The sequence below is a fragment of the Mercenaria mercenaria genome, chromosome 17, assembly GCF_021730395.1.
Source record: "Mercenaria mercenaria strain notata chromosome 17, MADL_Memer_1, whole genome shotgun sequence".
NCBI classification, from domain to species: Eukaryota; Metazoa; Mollusca; class Bivalvia; order Venerida; family Veneridae; genus Mercenaria; species Mercenaria mercenaria.
In genome coordinates, this window is record NC_069377.1 from 63,232,688 (window position 1) to 63,258,963 (window position 26,276).

Below are 26,276 nucleotides of genomic sequence, written 5' to 3' on the forward strand. Positions count from 1 at the left end.
ATACGGATTTGACAGACTAGATCTACTTCTTTAAATGTTAAATGGGAAAAATGTTAAAGACCAAATGGATAAGATTCCTGCAGTCTGTGTTGCAGTTTAAATGTTCATTAAATAAAATAAAATTTGCTTATACCCTCGAGGGTGGCAGTGTTCAGTGATAATCTATCGCATTTTTACGACAGTCGTAACAAAGTTGTTAAAAACCCGAACCACAACTGTATACTTATAGTCAATCAGGGTGACCGTTTTATATAACATATCAGTTGGCATGATAAAACAGTTCTTTTGTGATTTGTAACATATATGTGTAAATTGGCTGATTTTCTAAAGCTAAATTCTAAATGCTCGATTGATCGCTGTACACATCAAATACTAATAAATGAAGTGTTTATTTAATATTGATCCAATATTTACCAATTTTGTAGAAAAGTATCAAAATTTTTAAAGTGATCATGAACTTTGTAAATATTTCAGCAAACACATTTGGATACAGATACAAAAACTTGAAAAATATTTACGATTTTAAGGTATAATTTGATCCAAGATTTTTACAACAGACTTTTAAGAATCGATACCAATGTGATAAAAACAATGGATTGATGAAACAAAATGATAGTATGGATTTTAGATACATTTTTACTTTGTAGTAGACAGAATAAAGTGTGACATATTTAGCCTGAATTTGGCTCGGTCTTGACATTTAAATGAACTAAACATAAAATTTTGACAGGAGTATTGATGAAAAATTGTGGGTTTGGACTAAAATGTTGTAATGCAGGTACAAAAATTTAACAACGAAAGACCAGTTCTGTGTGCCATTAAGCAAAGGAATTAAATGATTGTGCTGAAAATAAAGATACTTTTGTGATTGAAAGCAAAGTAAATTTTTTGGTATTCGGTAAATGCAATGCGGTTTATTTTGAAAAATCTTTTGAAGTACTCTAGTTAGCAATGCAGATAGTACAAAGTAGATCTTTGAAAATGATTTATTGTCTGTTTTTATGGTGCTGTTCTATTCTACTTAACTCTTTGACATTTTACAATCAAGTATTGTTAGACCATACTTCGGTAAACTTTTGAAAGTGATTTGACCGTGGTTCACTTGGTAAAATTGGGACATAATCAGTTAAATCATGTTTAGAAACAGCCATAGGATTAAAAGTTAAAACGTTTAAGAAGAGTGACTGTCGACACATGCAGGTGAAGTATTAAAACTGAAATAACACTATTAAAAAAAAGACATTTTTTACGTTTTTGCTTGTGACTATAGGACTAGAACTGTATTAAGGTTTTGTAGTCCTATGTGATGGATATACGGACAAAATTAGTATGAGAAATACACATTTTAACATTTTGGTATTTACTCTTCAGGTGAACAAAATAGTGTTTCCTAGTTAGTCACAACATTTATGCATAATTTGACATTAATAAACAAGAAAAACATTTTTCTTAACAAAATGGAATTCATCGCTTTGAGTTTGAACCAAGGTGCAAGTTATGGTAAATTCAGCAAATAAGGATTCCCGGCAGCTAGCCAGTATGGACAATACTCCTAAGCTGCCTCCGCTGGCATGTGCACAGGTTTACTCAGAAAATCCTTATGAGATTGACCTTTCGTTTAGAAGTTGTGATATTCTTGCTTTCAAAGAACAACAAAGGCGTCGTAAGTAACACTGAAATTTTTTGTATTGTGTTCTTTCATAATATTCAACGTTTACTGACTCGGGGTCCAACAAATTGGCTATAGGGACACAGGTATTGATCAGAGAAGTGATGACTGCTGCAGAAATGACGAAATAACCTCAAGTTGCAAGTTATGGTATACCTATTTATTCATAATGTAAATGATAACAATTAAGATTGTAAAAACTGATAACAGCTGCATCATCATAAAACAATTGACATCTTCTCTTCTTCTTCCGTTAATGTACGGGGCTCACTCTGGAGCATTGTCATACATGGTGACTGTACAAAGTAGGTGTGAGGCACGCGCAATTGATGTGCATTTAAAACAATTTACAATTTCTGCAGGTGTGCTAGTATGTCACCAAACCCCTCTTGAAAGCCTCTAAGCTGGGTGCAGTGGCAAGGTGCTCTGGCATCTGGTTCCACAGGCGTACAGCTGAGGGAAAGAAGAAGTGTCTGAGGTAGTCTGTTCTACAGAATGGCACGATGAAACGGAGGGCATGTCCTCTTGTAGTTGCCGATGTATAGTGCAAGTTCTTTGGAACTGTGACTTCAATGTGCCCATGTACTATTCGGTACATCATACATAGCTTTGCCTGTTGTCGTCGGTGTTGTAGGGAAGGCCAGCCTAGGACATTATAAATATCAAAGTACATATCAAAAAAGCTGTGCTACTATATTAAATTTTTCCATTCTACAGCATTTCAATGAGAGGAAATCCACACTGAAGCTGCAAATAAGTATGGACAACAAAAATTGAAAAACCTATAATCTTTTCGCTAAAACTAGTGCACTGTGAAAATAACACATTGTGAAAATTATAGTCATCACTTTCTTAAAGTCTGAATTGTTTAGATTATTAGCTTGACTTTTCACAGAAAAAGTATAGCTATTGTACTCGCCCAGCATCGCCGTCGCTGTTGATTTTTGATCAAGTCAAATATCTCTGTTACTATCAAAGCTATTGACTTGAAACTTAAAATAGTTATTTACTATCAAAGTCTACACCAGGAGAAACAATCCCCATAATTCTATATTCCGGGCAATGTTTTTCCATGGTATTTGATGGTTGATAAAACGTGGCAGACCATCAAAAACCGTGGTGACCGTGCACATCCATAAGGTTGTTATTTCACCGGGGAACTGAAATACTGTTGAAAAACTGTGTTAAATCCAAAACAGTGAGTGTATGTCACCTGCAGGAGCTGCTCTTGTTACTTTATGAATGTGTCTGTTGAAGCTCCCAGCCATTTCAGAAGATAAATGCATCATGCTGTATCACTTAAACAAGCAACAAAGTGTCAGCTTGACTCATCGTGATAGGTGATTTTTAATGATGAAGAACTGAATTGTTCAGCCCATTGAAAGTGGAGTGTTTTCCATAAAATTTTCAGATCAGGGTATAAGGCAAGTGTAAACTACTATTTGCACAAAGTTGTATAACATGGTTTTACATGTCAGTAAATATTTACATACTGAGACGGATACGTCATTCATCGTTAAGATTTAAATATTTTCTTATAATTGATGTTGATTCAACAGAACACTTGTCAGTAAAAAATCAACAAACTAATCTTGTGAAATCAAACAAGGGGATTTTTGAAAAGTCATAAGTTTTTATAACAATCACAAAGTGTGTTAGCAAGATTTTTGGTTAGAGTTTTGATGCACTTTGTTCCACTTATTCAAGTACATCATTTAATTATTACAAGGTACCAAATACATTGATTTCATGAATTATACCCCTTTTTACTGCTGTCTCTGTTGTTACTATTAAAGTGTTAGAATGATAGTCTAAATGTTAGTCTATGTTGATTATATTATTATTAGTTACACTGCTTGTTGCCCCTGTGAAATGTTTATAGTCATTTTTCATGAAGTACTCATGAACTATTCATGAAGGTACTTCATGAAGACTTCAAGAGAAAAAAATGTGAACAGAAAATGAGACTTATTCATAAAAAGTGCATTAAACACAGTTCATGAAGTATTCATGAAGTGGTATATGCATGAATTATTCATGATGTCATGCACAGCTCATGTTCATGAAGAGTTCATGAAGTCTGAAACAGGCAACTTCATGAATTTTTCATGAAGTGGTAATATCCAGGATTTATTCATGAAATTGTTCACAGTTCTTGTTCATGAACATTCACTACTGCATGCACATGCCATTAAAAGGGTCATGAAATTGGCCTTAAGTTTTTCAAACGTTTTTAACAGTTTTAACAGGTCACCATTAAAATTCACCCATTACTTCTTACTATTTAATGGGATTTTCATGACCATAGTTTTAATGCCATACATTAAAAAGCCATGAAATAAGTATATTAAAACCCTGGTAAAATATACCTTGTTAAAATGACTTTGATGGCCATGAAAAGCTGCTTAAAATAAACCATTAAAATAAGTTAACAGGCTCCTTAAAACTCCATGAAAATTTTTAATTGGCATGAAATTAATGTGCCATTAAAAAATACCCCTTAATTCCACATTAATTAGTAAGAACTAATGGGGCCATTAATTCTTTTAATACTCTGTTAATGCCCGTTAATAATTAAAAAATTGATTAATGGTCTCATTAAATATGCCAGATTTAATTTTAATGGGTTCGTAATATTTTAATGGTATATCAAATTAAGGGCCATGAAAATTTTGCCATAAGAATTAGACATCTTAAGATAATCAACTTCATATTTATTTTTGCCATATTGATTTAAACTATGTATTACTACACGTGTAATAGTATCTATACATATGTACTGTTTTGTAAAATGCTAGAAGAATATTTGTTCCTTCTTTTTTCTCTCATTATTATACGCCCGTTTGAAAAACGGGACGTATTATGGGAACGCCCCTGGCGGGCGGGCGGGCAGCGTCCACAGACTTTGTCCGGAGCATATCTTCTACATGCATGAAGGGATTTTGATGAAAGTTGGCACAGTTGTTCACCTTCATGAGACGGAGTGTCATGCGCAAAAACCAGGTCCCTAGGTCTAAGGTCAAGGTCACACTTAGAGGTCAAAGGTCAAATTCAAGAATGACTTTGTCCGGAGCATATCTTCTTCATGCATGGAGGGATTTTGATATAACTTGGCACAAATGTTCACCACCACGAGGCGGAGTGTCATGCGCAAGAACCAGGTCCCTAGGTCAAAGGTCAAGGTCAAACTTAGAGGTCAAAGGATACAAGAATGAAAACCTTGTCAGGAGCATTTCTTCTTCATGCATAGAGGGATTTTGATATAACTTTGCACAAATGTTCACCACCACGAGGCAGAGTGTCATGTGCAAGAACCAGGTCCCTAGGTCAAAGGTCAAGGTCACACTTAGAGGCCAAAGGTCAGATACAAGAATGACTTTGTCCGAAGCATTTCTTCTTCATGCATGGAGAGATTTTGATGTAACATGGCACAATTATACACCATCATGAGATGAAGTGTCATGTGCAGTTCCTTTCTTTAGAATTACTTCCCTTTGTTGTTACTATAAATAGCTTATATTGTAACTTTTTCATTATTAGTCGTAGGGAAAAATCGAGACCACTTTTCTGTAGTACAACATGCATGCTACATCCAATTATGAGGTGTATTTTGACCAATCTCTACCTGGTAAAGATTTTTGTGTGGACTTACAATTTTTTTATGGATTTTTTTTTTTTTTTTTTTTTTGTAAGATTATCTTCCCTTAGTTGTTACTATAAATAACTTATATTGTAACTTTTTTATAATTGACCGTAGGGAAAAAACAAGACCACTTTTCTGTGGTACAACATAGATGTTACTTTCAAATTTTAGGTGTATTTTAAGGTATCTCTACCTGGTAAGGAGATTTTTTGTGGACTTAGAAAAACTAATGACTTACAATGATTACTAAACAACCACAAAATTAAAATTCCATTTGCAAATACAGGTGCTAGAGTAAAGAAATTTGCTGTGACGGGCGTATATTGTGACAATCTGGCACTCTTGTTTTGTAATGTAAACACATGTAACGGCCTTGTACATATTGTCGTATTGTATCCTTATTCTGTCATATGTTCATATGAAATGAGAAAATAAATGGATATTGTATTGTATTGTTTTGTACTGAGAAAGGTTTAAAGGTACCGGTTTAATAGATCAAGTGACCATGTGGGTAGTTTTAACTATTCAACATTATAATATTGACTAACATTCTGACCAAGTTTTTATTGGTACAGACATTAGGCATCAGGTGTATTAAACACCTAAGGGCAAATGTTTGAGGGATTGCATCACAAGTTCCCCCCTCCCCAATCAAGCGTACCACACTCTGATTCATTGGAACGAAGAAGCGATTGATCTGCCCATGCCCCAAATGAATTTAAGTCAGACTGTAAATCTTCACAATCATGTGTACTGTTCACTTCTCTATAAACCTTAGTTTCTACTCAAGGATTGGAAAATTAATTTGAAAATCTAAACTGGTCTGAACACATTTTATAATGTAAATTCCTTACCCCACCCTTTTTCTTATACAAATGCTAATTATTTGGACAGGAAAAACAAAAAACAGAAAAGTGGAATGCATCAATACATACATGTATTTACCTTTACCAAAATAATGTAGATTGATGTTATCAAATAAATCAGTATGTTTTCATCCGACTTTCATTGAAATAAATCCGATTTTTTGTAGGAACTCAATTTGGCAAACATTTGAAAAACAATGGCGTAACTGCATCAAGGAGAAATAACTTTAATGCAACTAAATATAACATCATGATATATTATAGATAATGTGTGCATAGTATGTATTTATTGTGATTAAAGTCCATTTTAGAACAATATGGGACTGGAATTATTAAAACCAAAAAAGAAAATATACGAATCACACTTTACAGAATGAAGGATTTAATGGGCATCACATTGCTGTTAAGGGCCATTAAATTTACTCTTAAATGAAATCGTACAGAATCTGAACATTTAATGGGCATTAAATAAATTTTAAGGGCCATGAATAATCCTGTTAAATTCAAAATATACAGAATTTCACTATTTTTTCAAAGCCATTAACTTTTTTAGCTACCAAACTTAATTTTTAATGGCATGATTCATGGTAAAAAATGGGTGTTTTAATGGTATTTTAACATGTAACCCATTAATATTGTGAAACCTGTTAAATAAAGTGAAGCAAGAATTAATGGGGTTAATTAACGGTTTTTCCTATTTTAATGGGTATTTTACAGGGTTTTAAACCATGTTTAATGGTATGTGCATCCAGTAGTGATTCATGACCAAAATTCTTGATAATGTACTTCATGAAGAGTTCATGAATTTTTTTGGTTCATTATTTAAATGTCTCACTTTCTGTTCATGAATATTTCATTCATGAATAATGCATGAAGAGAAATGCTTGAAACTTAATGGACAAAATTATGAGCATTTTTTTAATATTTCAAGAAGTATAGCCAAGGCGAAAATGATGGTCAAATGCCAAGCTTCAGTTTGCTTGTAGATACAGGTATTGATCAGAGAAGTGATGACTGCCACAAAAGTGATGAAATACTAGCTTCGTGAGTTACAATACCTATCTATTTATAATGTAACATATGATACCAAGATCGTGAAAACTGATAATTGCGTCATCATAAAACTATTGCCATTAATATCAAAATACAGAAGATATATAAAAAAGCACCCACTACACTATATATTATTCCTTTCTACAGCATTTCAATGAGAAGAAATACACACTGCAACTACAAATAATTATTGGAAAAAAAAGACCTACAATTTTTGCGCCCAAACTAGTGCACTGTGAAAATAACACATTGTGAAAATTACAGACCACTTTCTTCAGGAATAGTTCATGAGTATTTTAAGAATATTAAATTCATAAAATATTCATGTTTTATTCTTTGAACATTTTATGAATATTTCAAGAATTTTGTGAATCCTTCAATAATTCTTCATATCTTCATGAAGTGGGACACATGACTCACTTCATGAATAAAACTTCATGAAGTGAGCTCTAAGAATTTATCAAGAATAGTTCATGAACAATTCTTGAATATAAGAAAAATTCATGATTTCATGCATTTCATTTCGTAAGAGTGGTGACAGGATACGGGATATAGGCTGTTGAGGAAATCCATATCAGGCGAGAGCGAAGCCTGAGCCTGATAATGGATTTTCAAGACAGTGTATATATCCTGTATCTTGTCACCAACAAGCTGTGTAATGATCCTACAACAAACTGCTGTGCAACAAATATGTTAATAATTCCTTTGCTTAACGATGATTTAACTAAAACAAAATTTCAACCTGGTAACTGCGTGTGGCCGTGTCTCCCATACAGAGTTACTGTTCTTCTATTTCCACTACTTACAGCTAACTTCATGAACCTAACTAGTAAGGAGAATGAAAACGGCAAGAAAACAGTAAAAAAAAGCTAGTATGCAGCCTGTTGTTGATTTAATTTTGTGAAAATAGTTACTTTAACATGTTTTAAACTTTTAGAAAGTTTGTTTAAATGTGATTTTATGATATGCATGAGGATTTGCTTGATTTTACCAGAAATATTTATCAACACTCATCTATTACAATATGTCAGACTGTTGCTCCCCATTACATGTGTAATAAGCATGAAAATAGTATATCGGATCCTATATCTGATACAAAATTACTCTTTTTTTACACGAATATTAAGTTGATTGTTTTTTGTTTTTTTTGGGGGTTTAACGCCGTTTTTCAACAGTATTTCAGTGATGTAACGGCGGGCAGTTTACCTAACCAGTGTTCCTGGATTCTGTACCAGTACAGACCTGTTCTCTGCAAGTAACTGCCAACTTCCCCACATGAATTATCAGAGGTGGAGGACGAATGATTTCAGACACAATGTCTTTAATCAAATCGTCACGGAGAACATACGCCACACCCGAGGATCGAACTCGCAACCCCGTGATCCGTAGACCAATGCTCTCCCTACAGAGCTAAGCGGGCGGGCGGTTGATAATTAAGTTAAAGTTAATCCTTAAACAAATTCTGCCAATTTAGACATCATGTGGTCTCCGCATCTCATTCATGTGAGATTTCGAGCTTTCACTCTATCTTTGTTTTTGCTAAATACTCAGTTGAGATAATGTTCATGAGTTCATGTACTTTCATGAAAAGTTTATGAACTGTTCATGGACATTCATGAAGTGTTCATGAATTGCTCGTGATTTGTTCATAATGTGTGTTCTTTAAAAAAAAATTCATGAAAAGTTCATGAACAAATTTGAGGTGGTTCATGAACAAAACATCTTTAGCAAACTTAATTCGTGAACAGTTCATGAACTTTCATGAACATTGAAATATTCATTTTTTATACATAAAACTTAGGTTTATTACCTTGTACAATAATAAATAAGTTCATGAACTATTCATTAACATTAAATAGGTCACGTGATCAGTTTCCATTATTTTGTTGCATGTTGGGAATTTTTTTGCACATGTGATTCAGCAGTTTTTGAGAAATTTGTGTAGCAAATAAGAAGGAAACATTTATCATGCTACAGCAAAGAATGGTTTAAAAGGAACATGAAGTACACTGAATATTAAATAAGTAATTATGGTGTTGTCATTATCGTCCATTTTAGAAAATACAGAATCCTTTTAAAATGTCGCAAGTTTTCACGACCCTGAAGCAAGGTTAGTATCCGAATTTCGATCTTGAGATTAAAGTAAATTATACATTATTTAACTTAATGTTTTGCATTTTATGCAGCAATTGTTTACTTCTTATTATGCCCCCACCCCACTCTGAGTTTACTGTTTTACTCCTGTCATTTGTTAAGGGGGTAAAAGTCATTTTCACAGTGACTGAGACTAAAAAAAAACAACAGTCTCTGGCCACTAACTGAACAACACTTTGACCTATAGCTGTCAGATTTCATTGGATGTGCCATTGGCTAAGGTCAGTCTGCTAAATAATTGTAGTTTCAAAAAACAAAATGTTGTTTGTGGCCCCTGCCAAGGTCTGAGGTTTTCCCCTCCGTGGAAAATTTCATGAGCTGTTCATGAAATGCTCATGAATTATTCATGAACTGAAAATTGGACTATATCTATAGTTTTTGATCTAATTCATGAATTGTTCATGAACACATTTTATGAATTTGTTCATGAACAAATTCTGAAATGTGTTCATGAACAGTTCATGAATAGGATATAGTCCCATTTTCAGTTCATGAAATTTTTCGACAGGGTGGCTTTGATTTACCAGTATTGTATGAATTATACCCATTTCTACATGGAAGTTTCGATACAATTGTTTCTGTAATTGAACTGAAATTAATTACTCTGCGTATTCGTCAAATTAAAGTGTCATTCTTTCTTTGGATATGCTCCATTTCACTTTTCCACATCCAAATAGCCAAATAAGTATGCAGTGTTCACTCTTAGAGAAAACAAAGAGTAAAGTGATCATACAGGACAGAAAACATTTCTTCAAATGTGACTACAGTGAAACACCACTCGCTCGAGCTTCGATGACTCAAGCACCCAGGCTCACTTGAGCACTTCAAGCAGTCCCAGCTGATATCCTTCTATTTTCTATGTGAAATTACCATGGCTGGGTCGAGCATCGATAACTCGATCACTCGAGCATGACACCTGATCCCTGTGTATAACTTTACTCTTTGTTGCTTCTGGCAAACTTGAGCAGAGGTGTCAAAATTGTTCACACCTTCCGCGGTCAGAATGTATCGGTTAATTAAAAAGTTTGCACGCCCTGAGAATTGTGTGGCCTATTCCCTGACTATCCTATCTTAAATGTTTGTTTGTCGGTATATTTGATCTGATTATATAATGAGATTAATTATTGATTAAAGGTCGAAGAAAAGTTTTGTTGATCAAATAATGATCAATTACTGTTAAACTTTGTTTTAGATTAAAGCAGGTATGTTATTACTTATACATCTTTTCTGGGGGATTGAAAGATAATTTTGAGATCTTAATATTTTAATCAGCATTTGTTTTGCATGCAAATAAAGGAAATGAATAGCCTTTTCATAAAATTGAGATGGATAATTATGAGATAAATAAAAAGTCTTAGTTGTTTCTTCACATGATTGTGCCATTTACAAATTACATGTTGAAACGTATATCGTAGATAACGTTTGTAATAGTTTTTGAAAATGCCACGAGTGTTTTATTATTATGCATCACTGTTTCCTCTGCAAATGGTCCCGATGACAATTGGTAAAACAAACTTCAATTTTCTTCGTATGTCGGTCAATGTTTGGGTCGCTCGAAACCATGGATAACTCGAGCATTTTGCTCATCCCCTTGCGACCTCGAGCGAGCGATGTTTCACTGTATTTATTCAAACTGTCTGTTGCTGACACAGCTGACTACACATTGTACAGGCTTTTTATTAGACCTCTTGTAAACAAGTAAACAGTACAAATTATTGACATAGATCTCATGAAAACTTGTTTTTTATTTTTCATTCAAAACACATTATAACTGTTTTTGACATCCTTTCTGTAATCTAGAATATATTTAGAAGATACTGTGAAAGAAGACATTAAATTTTGTTAAATGCAAATTTTTCATTATATTAATTTTTTGAATTTCACTTAGTCTTCATAAAAAGAAATTAAAAATACCTATTTATTATTCAGTCATCTTTACAGAGAGCACTCAGATCTCATAAAAGATCTACAAACAAAAATGTCACAATGATATATATATTATCTATGCAGTGTTCTGCTGTTTTCCTTTTTTAATAGGTAAAGAGATATTTGCTTAAAAAACGTGTGTTTGGATTTCATTGTCAGTTTTGTCAATTTACACTTGAGCATACAGTTACTTGTTCTTTAGTGATTTACAATCAGTCTTAAAATTACATTTTGATCATATCCTGGATTAATCTATAAAGCTTATAGTGTACAATATTGTCTGTAGGAAATTTTATTTTTTTCCAAGTTTTAACGGATTAGCAAAATGATTAGTGTCTGTTTTGTCATAATTATGTTTATAATAATTATTATGAATGGATAGATTTTGATAATTAAAAAAATTATATAGAAAATCTGAAAGCTTTTTCTGACTATTTATAAGTTTTATTTAAATGTCAAAAGAAAACTTGTTATTTTTTGTGATATTTTTGTTACTTCTTTTGGATGTTACATTTCCTTATCAACACCCATAATTCCCTGTTTGATCAAAGAAATATAAAATACACAGAATGGCAACTGGCTGTAATCTCGCGTGATCTCGTGTCAGAGCGTGAATTGGCGTTATCTTAGTCACAACAAACATCTGCGAGCATGGAGTTACAATTTGTACCTTTAAAACTACATTAAAATACATGCTAGCTTCTAAAACAACATTAGTTTAATGTGAAATAGTCTTAAGACACAAAATACACGTTTCTTACCATCAAAAGAAGCGTGATCATACGGTGATAATTAATTTGCCGATGTATAATTGACCATGCATACAAAATGACGCGTGGAGAACGCGTCACTTCCGGTAAACGAGATCTCATTCAGTTGTCGTGTTTTTTTAGCGAGATTTGCTCTATATGCCTTTCAAGTTGCCAATCTATTTATTTTTATAGCTCTTTGGTTTGATATGGCCCGCAGTGTGGAAAGGAATGAAATGACCATGCAATATCAGGTTTTCATAATCATAATGGATTGAAAAGCAATGTAAAGGAGAAGATACTGTCAGGAAGCACTTCAGTGAAATTGTAAAAGTAGAGTGCCATATTCACATCAAAAGTGATCTTTTTTATAGTTATATTATACCTTTGAGATATAGACTCTTGTAAAATGATAGGATTTCTGGATACTATTGCCATGACAGAATCCAGAAGAGCAAAAACTTGCTCTTCCTTTGGTAAGCTATTCATTTATTCTAGTCCCCCTGTGAAATGTTTATAGTCATTCTTCATGACGTATTCATGAAAGTACTTCACGAAGACTTAAAGAAAAAAGTGTGAACAGAAAATGAGACTTTAATATTCAGATCATAAAAAGCTCATGAAACACAGTTCATGAAGTATTCATGAAGTGGTATATGTATGAATTATTCATGATATCATGAACAGCTCATGTTCATGAAGAGTTTGTGAAGTCTGAAACAGGCAACTTCATGAAGTATTCATAAAGTGCATGCTAATAATCTAGGATTTATTCACAAAATTGTTCACAGCTCCTGTTCACAAAGAGTTCATGAACATTCATGACCAAAACTCTTGGAAATGTACTTCATGAAGAGTTCATGATTTTTTTTGGTTCATTATTTTAATGTCTCATTTTCTGTCCATGAATGTTTTATTCATGAATAATGCATGAAGATAAATGCTTGAAATGGACAAAATTATGAGCATTTTTGGAATAATCTTATGAAGTATAATTTGACCCAAGAACTGTCTGAGATTTCGCAACTTACCATTGAAGTTCATGAATTCCTGAACTTCATATCAATTTGGTCATTTTGTATAGGTTTTCCAACCGTTTTCTTGAAAGTCATCAGATTTCACAATGTCATGTGATAAACACATCTGTTATCCTTATTCTAGATGTCAACTGCAGTCCTTTTAATTACATGTAGATTATTAATGTTTTTATTTAGTAGCTAAAGAACTTGAATGAAATCTTTCATTTCATCTTAATTTAGCTTTTAGATCTACTAAATTATATTTTAAATATGAGTAAAATTTTGCAGAAAGTAGATCAAGCATTTTCAAGATACATTGTGGAATATTAAAAAATACATCACTTGAACATTATAATGCAAGAAGAGTTCATGAATTGTCTTTTTGCAAGGGAATGTTCCTTGAATAATGTCAAAGTGAATGTTGATCATTCTGTTATTAACAATGGCAATTTGTATAAAATTTAGTTATTTTGTTGAGAAAATAATATTTTTCTTTTTCTGTTGTCATATATCAGCAATGTATACATTTTACAATATTTCACACTTCACCAAAGAAAACCAGTAAATTATGAAACAAAAACATTTTCCCTCTTTCTTTTAATGTAAAATTTCCAACCTTTTTACCAGACTGAATGAAATTACTACCAAGTATTCATGCAGGCACATTTTGTGGACTGTGTTTTATGCTGATTTCTTGGTTTGTACTGCTCATTTTTAGCTCACCTGAGCACAGAGCGCTCAAGGTGAGCTTTTGTGATCGCCCTGTCCATCCTCCGTCGTCTGTCGTCCGTCATCAACAATTTGACTGTTACCACTCTAGAGGTCACAATTTTAGCCCAATCTTAATGAAACTTGGTCAGAATGTTACCCTCAATAAAATCTTGGATGATTCTGATAATGGGTCATCTGGGTTCAAAAACTAGGTCACCAGGTCAAATCAAAGGAAAATCTTGTTAACATTCTTGAGGTCACAATTTTGGTCCAATCTTAATGGAACTTGGTCAGAAAGTTACCCTCAATAAAATCTTGGAAAATTTTGGTATTGGGTAATCTGGGGTCAAAAACTAGGTCACCAGGTCAAATCAAAGGAAAAGCTTGTTAACACTGTAGAGGCCACATATAAGACTATATCTTCGTGAAACTTGGTCAGAATGTTAAATTTGATGATTTTTAGGGTAAATTCAAATTTGGGTCATCTGGGGTCAAAAACTAGGTCACCAGGTCAAATCAAAGGAAAAGTTAGTTACTCTATAGGCCACATTTATGACCATATATTAATGAAACTTTTTCAGAATATTAATCTTGATGATCTTTAGTACGAGTTCAAATCTGGGTCAGGTGGGGTCAAAAACTAGGTCGCCAGGTCAAATCAAAGGAAAAGCTAGTTAACACTGTAGAGGCCACATTTATGACTGTATCTTAATGTAACTTGGTCAGAATGTTAATCTTGATGATCTATAGTGAAGTTCAAATCTGGGTCAGGTGGGGTCAAAAACTAGGTCACCAGGTCAAATCAGAGGGAAAGCTTGTTAACACTCTAGAGGCCACATTTATGGCAATATCTCTATGAAACTTGGTCAGAATGTTAATCTTGATGATTTTTAGGTTAAGATCAAATCTGGGTCAAGTTGGTTTAAAATCTAGGTCACCAGGTCAAAAAATCAAAGGAAAAACTTGTTAACACTCTAGAGGCTACATTTATAACTGTATCTTCATGAATCTTGGTCAGAAAATTAATATTGATGATCTTTAGGTCAAGTTCAAATCTGGGTCATGTGGGGTCAAAAACTAGGTCACCAGGTCAAATCAAAGGAAAAGCTTGTTAACACTCTAGAGGTCACAATTTTGGCCCAATCTTAATGAAACTTGGTCAAAATGTTACCCTCAATTAAATCTTGGACGATTTTGATATTGGATCATCTGAGTTCAAAAACTAGGTCACCAGGTCAAATCAAAGGAAAATCTTGTTAACACTTTAGAGGCCACATTCATGGCTATATCTCTATGAAACTTAATCAGAATGTTTGTCTTGATGACCTCTAGGTCAAGTTCGAATCTGGATCATGTGGGGTCAAAAACTAGGTCACTAGGTCAAATCAAAGGAAAAACTTGTTAACACTTTAGAGGCCACATTTATGACCATATCTTAATGAAACTTGGTTAGAATGTTAATCTTAATGATCTGATCTTTAGGTTCATAGGTCAGGTGAGTGATACAGGGCCTTCAGGGTCCACTTGTTGTCAAAAGTGACAGTGGAATTGCCCATTTTTAACATTTTTAACTAAACATGGCTTATCCCCCAAACAAAGTATCATATTAGCAAAGACAATTGACTGTTTTAATTGACTTGAAATATGACATTCATTAGTGCTTGTTTTCACTCTTGATTAAACAAAATGTTAAAGTCATTGACATTGATACGTTTTTATGCTCTCAACCATTCATAAACTGTTGTTGCACAACTATAGAACAACTTAAGAAAACAAAATTCTTCTCTGGTTTGCATGCATGCATGGTTCTTAATATACTATCGAATAGAAGAAGAACTCATTCTCAGACTGTTCTGCTGTTGTGCTTGAAATAACCTCAAGAAGCAGGTGTTCAAGAACATCACAATAACTTTTAAAGAACTAAATAAACTGTTAATTAATTATACTTAATGATCAGTTACAGTTCAGGTACTGATGTCCATGAACAGCTACCAAGCAGCACTGAGTTCAAGAACTGTTCTAAATGTTCTAGATAAATTCTTGAACTGTTCATAAATATAAGAGTTGAATCTGGCATGGGTACACCAATATATACATCTCCGAGAGGTTTCTATGGCTAATTGGTTATATGAGGTTACTAACTTCAAATGAGTCACTTGGACCTTACAGCTATATTGGTTCGAAACCTCGCTTTAGGTGAAGAATTCTTTCCTGTGAAGAAGCTTCAAGCTACCTCACAGAAAGTCTGTGTTTCTACCCAGGAGCCTAGAGGGGCACCTTGGGTCATGCATGCCTCTACCGTCAGAAGCTCACTCACAAGGGAAAGTCAATATATGACCTATAATTAAGATTTTCTATTTTAATGAAGTTTAATAATCATATAAACGCTACCATAATTCATGACATAAATCAATTTTTTTAACTGTTCAGTTTTGTAAAAATGAAAGTATTATTCAGATGCTGATTTAAGTACAAACAGAGTTTTGGTTCTATTCACATTGCCAACAGCTAGTGGCTCTTCAATTCAATTTAATTTAACCATAGAAACCAGCTTCGAAGTGCAAATGCTTCTGCTGAAATTACCTGCAATATCTGTGTAATATCAAATGTTCACAGTAGTTTAAATCATTTATCATTTCTTCTTTAAATGACCTAAACTTGCATCAGAAAATTTCAGTTTATTTTTCATTGGTAAAAACATACAGAAAAATGAATAAATTATATTTTATGCCCTTCTTTTATCATTTTGTTCAGTATTTTCTTGATATGATTTTGTTTACTTTCCTGAAATAACGAAATTGTAATAAAATGCATAAGAAAAATCTTACAAATTTAAGCACACAGTAATTTTCAATATTTAGAAATGCAGTCCTGCACAGATTAATTATCTCCACTAAATGTGATTAAAGGACTGTGACCTTTGCAACTTCACATATTTCTTTCTTACAACTGCACAAAAGAATAAACCTTGGTCGTTATATAAATATTGATCATAAATTGATTAGGATTCAAAATAAATTATCAAATTTGTTATTGCAGAAGATGATTGATTAGATACAATAAGACCCTCCGTTACCTCCTGCATTCTTAATATTAAAGTTTGTAATAGTTCTGCAATATGAAATTGTGCTGTAAACTGCAATTTTGGTATTTTTGATAAAAATCTGTGAAATACATGTTAAGAAAGGTAGACTGACATAATTTTGTTTCAAGAGCAATATATATTGCAACAGGATATGAAACAGCCCTACAGTTTTGAATTGTCTGCCACTGTCATTAGTATCTGGGTGCAGTTTGGAGAATTTTGATGGAAGCTTGACATATATACACAAAATTGCATATTCAAAGCTGCACAGAGCAAGGACTTTAATTTATATAGCACCCTTTTCATGATAAACACTTTATCTAGTGCACTGCCAAACTGTACTGGTTCAGTACTTGCTTTGGGTGAAAAATTCTTTCATTAAATTTGAAGAAACTATCTAGATGGCTTGCAACAGAGCCCTGGTTCTACCCAGGTAGCTGAAATAAAGTCTGGAGGAGCACCTGGCGTCACTCTCTGCATTAAAACTGGAATGACCTAAATTGTCAGTCAGTATGACTCAGAATGCATAGAATTTCTAAGGTTCTCAATAGAGTTTCCACTGTGGGGATCTTGAAATAACATGAAGAAAATTTTGTCAATTAGGAAATTTATGTATGTTATAATTCATTGTTCAGTAATACATTCATTTAGATGACTGTATACTATTTCGTGAAATGGTATGACTGCATGTTTGATTGTATGTTTATTATTTCAGGTCGTAACCAAGGCTACAGAAGTACATTCCAGTCTTACGCAGAATGGGAGAAGAACTTCCCTTATGTGTCTGTGTCAGAGAGTTCAGAGTCCTCAGATTCAGACTCGGATGATAAGAAAGGTAAGAACTCTACATTTAGCTTGACAGAAGTCTGCATCAAGACTAGATAGACTTGTGTACACATCTGTCGTAGGTCATGCAGTTTTAGCATATTTATAAAGTATGAAATTAAAACTAAAGAGCGGATGCAGTGGTCCAGTGGTAACACTGTCTCATACGAAACCAGGGGTCTTGAGTTTGAGGCCCCCTGCCCCCCACTCCTCCAAATAAAAATTACTAACATTGGGATAAGAGTCCCGTGTATGGATGCTTTACACCTGGCATGCTACAGAACCAGGGAAGCTTCTGGAATTGGAGTGTCTTCTGTATCTTGCACTATCCTCCTACTAACATTACTCTTCTGGAGGAGTCACCCATATGGGTTACTGGTGGCGACTATAAATAAGCTTTAACATACAAACAATTAAAACTGAAAAGCTGAACAGGCTTAAAGGTTTTTGTTCATGGTCATGAGACATGTCTTTTTTTCATGGACCTCTTCTTGACTCGAGATTTCCAAATAAAGAAAAACAAATGTGTGGACATAGATCAGTATTTGTTTCAGTTGTCTCCCTTATATAGCTATATTTAGTATTATTAAAGGAAGATAAATAAATAAGTTTGACAAAAAGTAATTCTTGCAGTGGTCTCCCTTAGACAGTCAAATAACATATTTACCAATATTGTACATAAGCACTTTGAGAAATTCTCAGCAATCTTAAAACTTAAAGATTCTTCAGCATATGAAAATATAAAGTCAGTTACAAAAATATTTGCCATTAAATCTGGTTTCCTGAATTTCTGTGACTGTTTTTATCTGGCAGTGTTATTTTTAGTCAACAAGGAGTACTGGCTCTTACAAGGACTTTTCTACTCATCAGTTGTCTTTTTTATCCAATTAGTTCTTCTATGAAAGTTTACTGTATTTACTGTATCAGTACACTGAAAAACACTGACAATATTTATCAAGCCACAAATACAGAATATTTGAAATACATGAGAAACAAATAAAGCTCCCTCCTGGAGTCCCGAAAGTGAGCAATTAACTGCCCACTGGCTCCACTGGCTCCTGGCTAGAAAGAAAATGCCACTGTTCATGTTGTACCCTACCTCTAGGTATACTTTAAAAGAATCACAATCATGATCGGGAAAATGCACTAACCCAGTTCAGTTGTACATTTCTCACCTGTAGTCTATCTTTGCATTGAGAAATGTGCACTTATTCTTTCGCAGACAAATGTTGCTCCTATCTCTGCTGCAAAAGTTGTGCATTATTCTCATTACAAATCTTACAACCTTCAGATAAACACTTGCATAATATTGCACATATTCAAATAAGGGCTTCCTTTAGGTTTGGACTTGTGTGACTGGCTGGTCACCTGCAGTATCATGGTACTACTTTCCATGTAGTGGCAAGGGCCCACTTTCACTAAAATTCTGTAACTCTTTTCTACAAGCTGGTGTCATCAAAACTACTGATATTACAAAGTTAGATAACGCTTGGCTGATTTTTAGCTCATCTGTCACTATGTGACAGGGTGAGCTTTTGTGATCGCATTTTGTCCGTTGTCCATCCGTCATCCATCGTCCGTCCGTTCACAATTTCTTGTGAACACGATAGAGACCATATTTTGCAATCAGTTTTAATCAAACTTGCAGGCAACTTGTATTGGCATAATATCTCAATTCCTTTTGAAAACTGGCCAGATCCCCTCATGGGTTTCAGAGTTATGGCCCCTTCAAGGGCCAAAGTTTGCTATTATGGCTTGTGAACATGATAGAGACCACATTTTGCTATAGATTTTAATCAAACTTGCACACAAATTATACTGGCATAATACCTCAGTTCCTTTTGAAAAATGGCCAGATCCCTTCATGGATTCCAGAGTTATGGCCCCTTAAAGGGCCAGAATTTGCTATTTTGGCTTTTGCAGCAATATAGAGACTTTATTTATGGTTTGATTTGATACAAACTTGCAAAATATCTTAAGCAACAAAATATCGTGATGATCTCTAGGCCAAGTTTAAAACTGGATCATGTGGGGTCAAAAACTAGGTCACCAGGTCAAATCAAAGGAAAAGATTGTTAACACCTTAGATGCCACATTTATGATCCTTTCTTCATGACACTTGGTCAGAATGTTTATCTTGATGATTCCTAGGCCAAGTTCAGAACTGGGTCTAATGGGGTTAAAAACTAGGTCACCTGGTCAAATCAAAGGAAAAGCTTTTTAACACTCTTGAGGCCACATTTATGACCCCATCTTCATGAAACTTTGTCAGAATGTTTATCTTGATGATTCCTAGGTCTTATTTGAAATTGGGTCGTGTGGGGTCAAACACTAGGTCACACGCTCAAATCAAAGGAAAAGTTTGTTAACACTTTATGGGCTGTATTTATGAGCCTATCTTCATGAAACTTGGTAGGAATGTTTTTCTTGATGATTCCCATGCCAAGTTCAAAACTGGGTCATGTTGGGTCAAAAACTAAGTCACCACTCAAATCAAAGGAAAAGCTTGTTAACACTGTAGAGGCCACATTTTTGACCCTATCTTCATGAAACTTGGTCAGAATGTTTAGCATGATCATTCCAAGGCCAAGTTTAATACAGGTGAGCGATATAGGGTCATCATGACCCTCTTGTATACAAATTATGGACCTTTTAACTATGCATGCAGCTAACTTTCAAGCTGTATCTCAGTAACAACTCTGTGTCTTAGATTGAAACCACATAATGCACGACTACTAAACGCTAGCGCCACCACCAAATTGTGGTGATAATGAAAAGAGCTATCGACATTTCCGTGGTGCAGCTATCGCCCGTTTCTGCTTGTAAACACGTGAGTAAAATGTATATTTTATCTTATATTTTTATTGATATAACTTTTTTCGAAAATCGGAGAATGTAGTTCCGTGTAACAACACTTTTACTACAGGTTGGCTGTAATTTCATTAAAATAATATGCAAATTGTGGTGTCAGGAGCTTTTCTCCCGAATCTGACAGTGGAACATTTTCATATCGGCCAGTATTCGAACACCATTCCGATGAATAGGCACACTGTTAGAACATTCCTGTGCATGCAAATTGTGTAGAAATGATAAACAATTATATACGCACACACACACACCATGAATAATAGAATCTCGGGTTAGAAGAAATTTACCAGGATTTTTAAAAGTGGTGGCGCTATAACTCTAGTGATGGCGCTATACAGTAGTGGTGGCGCTGTTAAGGCATTCAATAATACGAACTGCTGACGCATTCGGAACAAAACAAACACTAATATTTTCTAATTGATAATTTTCCTGCAAGGAATTATGTTATTAAAGAAAGAAAAACACGATTATAGTTTAGTTACCTTTATGAAACATTCCATAATGTTATACATGTAGATAATTTTGCGATCATGTAGAGGTTACTACATGTATTTTTTTTTGAGTAACGTATTTTTGGTATAGTGTGGGATAGGCTGATAACATCGATTATTGTAGAAATTTCCGTGGCTTGCAGACAGACATTTTCATATATTAAAATTGAATATATTAGCCACTAATCATATACAACAGCGCCACCACTACTGTATAGTGCCATCACTTTAAAAAATAGTCGTGTTTTAACTTTTTACTGTGTTTTTCGTAATTCTTTGGTGTATAAGAATACGTGTAATTCATTTCTACACCATCTGCATGCGCAGGTATGTTCTTACAGTGTGTCCATTCCTCGGAATGGTGTTCGAATACTGGCCGATATGAAAATATGCCACTGTCAGATTCGGGAGAAAAGCTCCTGGCACCACAATTTGCATAATATTTTAATGAAATTACCGCTAACCTGTAGTAAAAGTTTCCTTACACGGAACTACATTCTCCGATTTTCGAAAAAAGTTCTATCAATAAAAATACAAGATAAAATATAAATTTTACTCATATGTTTACAAGTAGAAACGGCCGATAGCTGCACCACGGAAATGTCGATAGCTCTTTTCCTTATCACCACAATTTGGTGGTGGCGCTAGCGTTTAGTAGCCGTGTAATGCTCCCATGTTATGATATCTACAGAAATAAGCAAGCTAGCTAACTTTTGGTGGAGTTTTATACAAATTATAGTCCTTTTCAGACTAGAAAATTTGGTCTACTTAGTTATACCCCCACCAAACATGTTTGAAGGGGGTATATAGGAGTCAGTTTTGTCGTGTCGCGTCCCGTCCCGTCCCGTCCCGTCGCGTCCCGAAATCTATTATCTCAGTTATTACCAAATGGATTTGATTCAAACTTAAAATACATGTTCCACCTTATCACCCACATCATGTGACACAAGGTGCATAACTCTTGACACCAAGTTTTCATGAATTATGTCCCCTTTTACTTAGAATTTAAGGTTAATTTTGTTGTATTTTCACTATATCTCAGTTATTACTAAATGGATTTGATTCAAACTTAAAATAGATGTTCCAACTCATCACCCACATCATGTGACATAAGGTGCATAACTGTGACACCATTTTTTTATGAATTATGCCCCTTTTTACTTAGAATTTAAGGTTGATTTTGATGTATTTTCACTTTATCTCAGTTAATACTGAATGGATTTGATTCAAACTTAAAATAGATGTTCCACCTCATCACCCACATCATGTGCCCACATCACGTGACACAAGGTGCATAACTCTGACACCAAGTTTTCATGAATTATGTCCCCTTTTACTTAGAATTTAAGGTTAATTTTGTTGTATTTTCACTATATCTCAGTTATTACTAAATGGATTTGATTCAAACTTAAAACAGTTGTTCCACCTCATCACCCAGATGATGTGACATAAGGTGCTTAACTCTGACATAAATTTTTTATGAATTATGTCCCCTTTTACTTTAAATTTAAGGTTGATTTTGATGTATTTTCACTATATCTCAATTATTACAAAATGGATTTGATTCAAACTTAAAATAGATGTTCCACCTCATCACCCACATCATGTGACACAAGGTGCAAAAGTCTGACACCAATTTTTCATGAATTATGCCCCTTTTTACTTAGAATTTAAGGTTAATTTTGATGTATTTTCACTGTATCTCAATTACTACTGAATGGATTTGATTCAGACTTAAAATAGATGTTCCACCTCATCACCCACATCATGTGACACAAGTTGCATAACTCTGACACTATTTTTCTTGAATTGTGTCCCCTTTTACCTAGAATTTAAGGTTAATTTTGATGTATTTTCACTATATCTCATTCAGATTGGCTAAGAGCCAAAGGGAAGTAACTTTTTTTTGACCTTTGTACTGAGTTTCTTCCCCTTAAATTCCAGGAATTAGTCTATTTTTAGAAATCCTATTTTTAGATTTTCAATATTTTAGGTATTTTTCTAACTTTTTTATTATAAGTCCTATGTAAAAAGTAAAAACATTTTTCTGTGGTAACATGGGTCGGTAAGACATTTTTTTGTATTCACTTTTAGTGTATCTCTAATATTAGAGATTTAATATATTTACTAGTATTACTATACTATTTATTATACTAGTATTACTTATATGTGGAAGCCCAGGATGAAGTACTCCAAAGTATTTTTAAGATTCCTTATGATTGCCATTCTTCTGTGACAAGACCGTATGGTGGGGGTATGAGTCACTCCTGTGACAGTTCTAGTTTTATGTGCAGCTAATTTTCAAGCAAATTGATATTGTTGAATTGAACCTTCGCACAATGCTTCCTAGTGACAGTCATCAAACCTACTGAAATAACTAAGTTAGATAACTCATGGTGGAATTGATGTCAGTTATGGCCCTTTTCTGATTTAAGAATTTCAGTTAATGTTTTGTGCACATGTTCTCCAGATAACCTACCATCTATAAGTCAGATTGCATGAAAAATATAAACTTTAAGAGTTAACAAAGGATCTATCTTATGTGATTAATGGATTGACAGACAGAAAACAAATAGATCAAGGGACAAAATAAAGATATCTGAACCTCTAGCGAAAGGACTAATAAATAGCCATTTAATTAGTAGCCTATTACAGTCTGGGCTGAATGTTATTGTTTGGTTCACTTTTCTGATAAAGGAATTTGTGTGCAATCTATAATCATTGTTTAATGAGTTCTCTGTGAGTGGTAATAAAAACTTGATGTTTTCAAATGTTTGGAGTGGTTTTGATTTTAGTATTGAGAAAATTGAATTTGCTTAAGGAAAGAAAAACTATACATATTTGGGGATAAATGTTGAAAATAAGGTTCATTGAAAATTTCAGAAATATTTGAACATAATTTTTTTTGTTAACAAAATAAAATTTTATCATTGAACTTGATTAATCACCCAGAATTTTCCTTAGCCCTTATCCCGCTAAATTTCTATAATGAACTTGTCCATCATTCAATTTGGACAGTACCATTAGCTGTAAAAAGGAGTGCTTACCAAAAAGATTCTGACTGAATGGCGAACAGTGCAGATCTTAATCAGACTGCACGGTTGGGCAGGCTGATCATGATCTACACTGGTCGCAGAGGCAGAACGAGTTGTGTCCAGCATGATAAGGGTTAAGAAAAACTTACTTAAAATTATAAAAATTCAAAATTCAAGAGGCTTCATTTAAGTGCTTATATATTAGTTGTGAAAAAAGGGAGAAGTTGACAGAGGCAAGGTGATTGGTAACACCAATGGATGCTTCCCTAAATTACTGCAGCAGAAGGGGCTTTTCAGTCATGGAGGTTGTTTTCAGGAGAAATGTGGTCAGCAAGAGTTGTGGTTCTTCAACTTCTTCAACACTGCACTCCCTCTCACTGATCTCTATGAATATCTAAATTTTCAAGTCAATACCTTTCATAATATTCGAGTTAAGCCCCGCAAAATGTTTTCAAAAAAAGGGAGATAATTTAAAAATGGAACCACCTAAGAGTTATAGTTCCTTGTCACTGCACTCCCTCTCGCTGACCTCTATGAATATGTAAAGTATCAAGTCAGTACTGGTTTAGTATTCTGTAGTATTTGAGTTATGCCCTGGCCAAGGTTTTCGAAACAAGGGAGACAATTAAGTTAATGGGACCACGGAGAGTTATGGTTCCTTGTCACTGCACTCCTTCTCACTGATATCTATCAATATTTAAAATATCAAGTCAATACCTTACATAGTATTTGAGTTATGCCCCAGACTAGGTTTTCAAAATAAGGGGGAGATAATTAAAAAACCTAGAGTTATATTTCTTGTCACTGAACTTCCTCTCTTTTGTAAAGTTACATTTTGGTACCTTCAATACTTCTTGAGTTATTCTCCGGACATGAAGTGTGATGAAGGTGGCAACATTATGCTCCCCTATTTAGGGGAGCATAAAAAAATGCCATGGAACAGAGTAGATGACTGAAAAAGTAGCTATAGCATGAACTTAGCTGTCTGATTGATTATAAAAATGCTTTATCAGTGCCAAAAATAGTTGTATTTATTAGTATAGCTGTTTATTACCCTGTTAGCTTTTTTTTAGTACTGCAAACAGACAAAAATCATCATTTTTTTAAAGAGAAAACCTTATAAATTAATACAATATTTGCTTGTGTTTGTCACTGTTTTTTACAAAAAAGGGCTAGAATAAATATTTGAGTGTCGATTCTTTTGATAATTAAACAATGCCTTAAGAGCATATATTTGTCTATTGGTCATTGTTTTGTCGCTTCAGTTTGAACAGTATCTGAAAGAATTTATCGGTAGATGTATGATCATTGTCTCGTATTGTCTGGCTCGCTCACGGTGAAGGGGAGACGTTATTGTCCAATTTGAATGTTACAAACTGATCCACGTAATGATTTTAATAAGCATTGGATGAAGGAATGTTTTTACACGTAGCTTGATTATGCATTACACCTGAACATTGTGTATATAATAACGGCAAAATTTAATGTGATATAGGCAAAAATTTATAGAATATATATGTCAAGGATTGTGAAAATGAATCAAGGAAATGGAGTGTGTTCAAGGATGAGGAGATTATATAATATATCTTTGGATTAAAAAGAAAACGAAGTGGGTGTGAATTTTAGTAAGCTAAACTTAAGAAAAAAAGTGTGAAGTTCCACTATTAGGATAGCTAAAAGTGACTCAGCAGCAATATTGTACATGATTGAATAAGTCGCCAATTCAGTCACACATGATTAACTTATTTTTCATATTTATATATTAAACAGTTACTTTTTACAATAAGTAATTTTGTTCACTTGAATAACAGATTTTTTCACGACCGATGCATTTATTAGGGGTCTTATTACGCAAGGTCTTATCATTATTGAATCAGGAAAGTTTTACTTAATTGTAGTAAAATTTGTACAAAATCACTCATGATTTTATTAAAAAAATTAAAAAGGCTAAATGATAAAAAAATTGTTTAGGGAAAATATCAGTGAATGTTTTCCAGGAATTGGGGAAGTAAAATGATAGCTACTGTATAGTGGGTTATTTCTGTGGTAAAAAAATTCTGCGTTTTGGTTAAAACAAATTTGGAATAAATTTCTGCTTGTTTCATTTCTGCATTTTCACATTAAAGGAAGAGAAATTTCTGCATTTTCAATGCCAAGGAGGAGGTAATTTTCCGCTTGATGG

The 26,276-nt window shown here is 33.8% G+C and overlaps 1 protein-coding gene across 1 annotated transcript in view; it reads left to right on the forward strand.

The window, feature by feature from the left end:
- The first annotated feature begins 359 nt into the window (after positions 1-359).
- LOC123536146 (uncharacterized) overlaps positions 360-26,276 on the forward strand; it is a 132,059-nt gene continuing 106,142 nt past the window's right edge. Inside the window, exons 1-2 of the mRNA XM_053528417.1 lie at positions 360-1,663; positions 17,591-17,710. Coding sequence (XP_053384392.1) covers positions 1,498-1,663; positions 17,591-17,710 — 286 coding nt within the window. The 5' untranslated portion in view covers positions 360-1,497. The remainder of the gene's footprint in view (positions 1,664-17,590; positions 17,711-26,276) is intronic.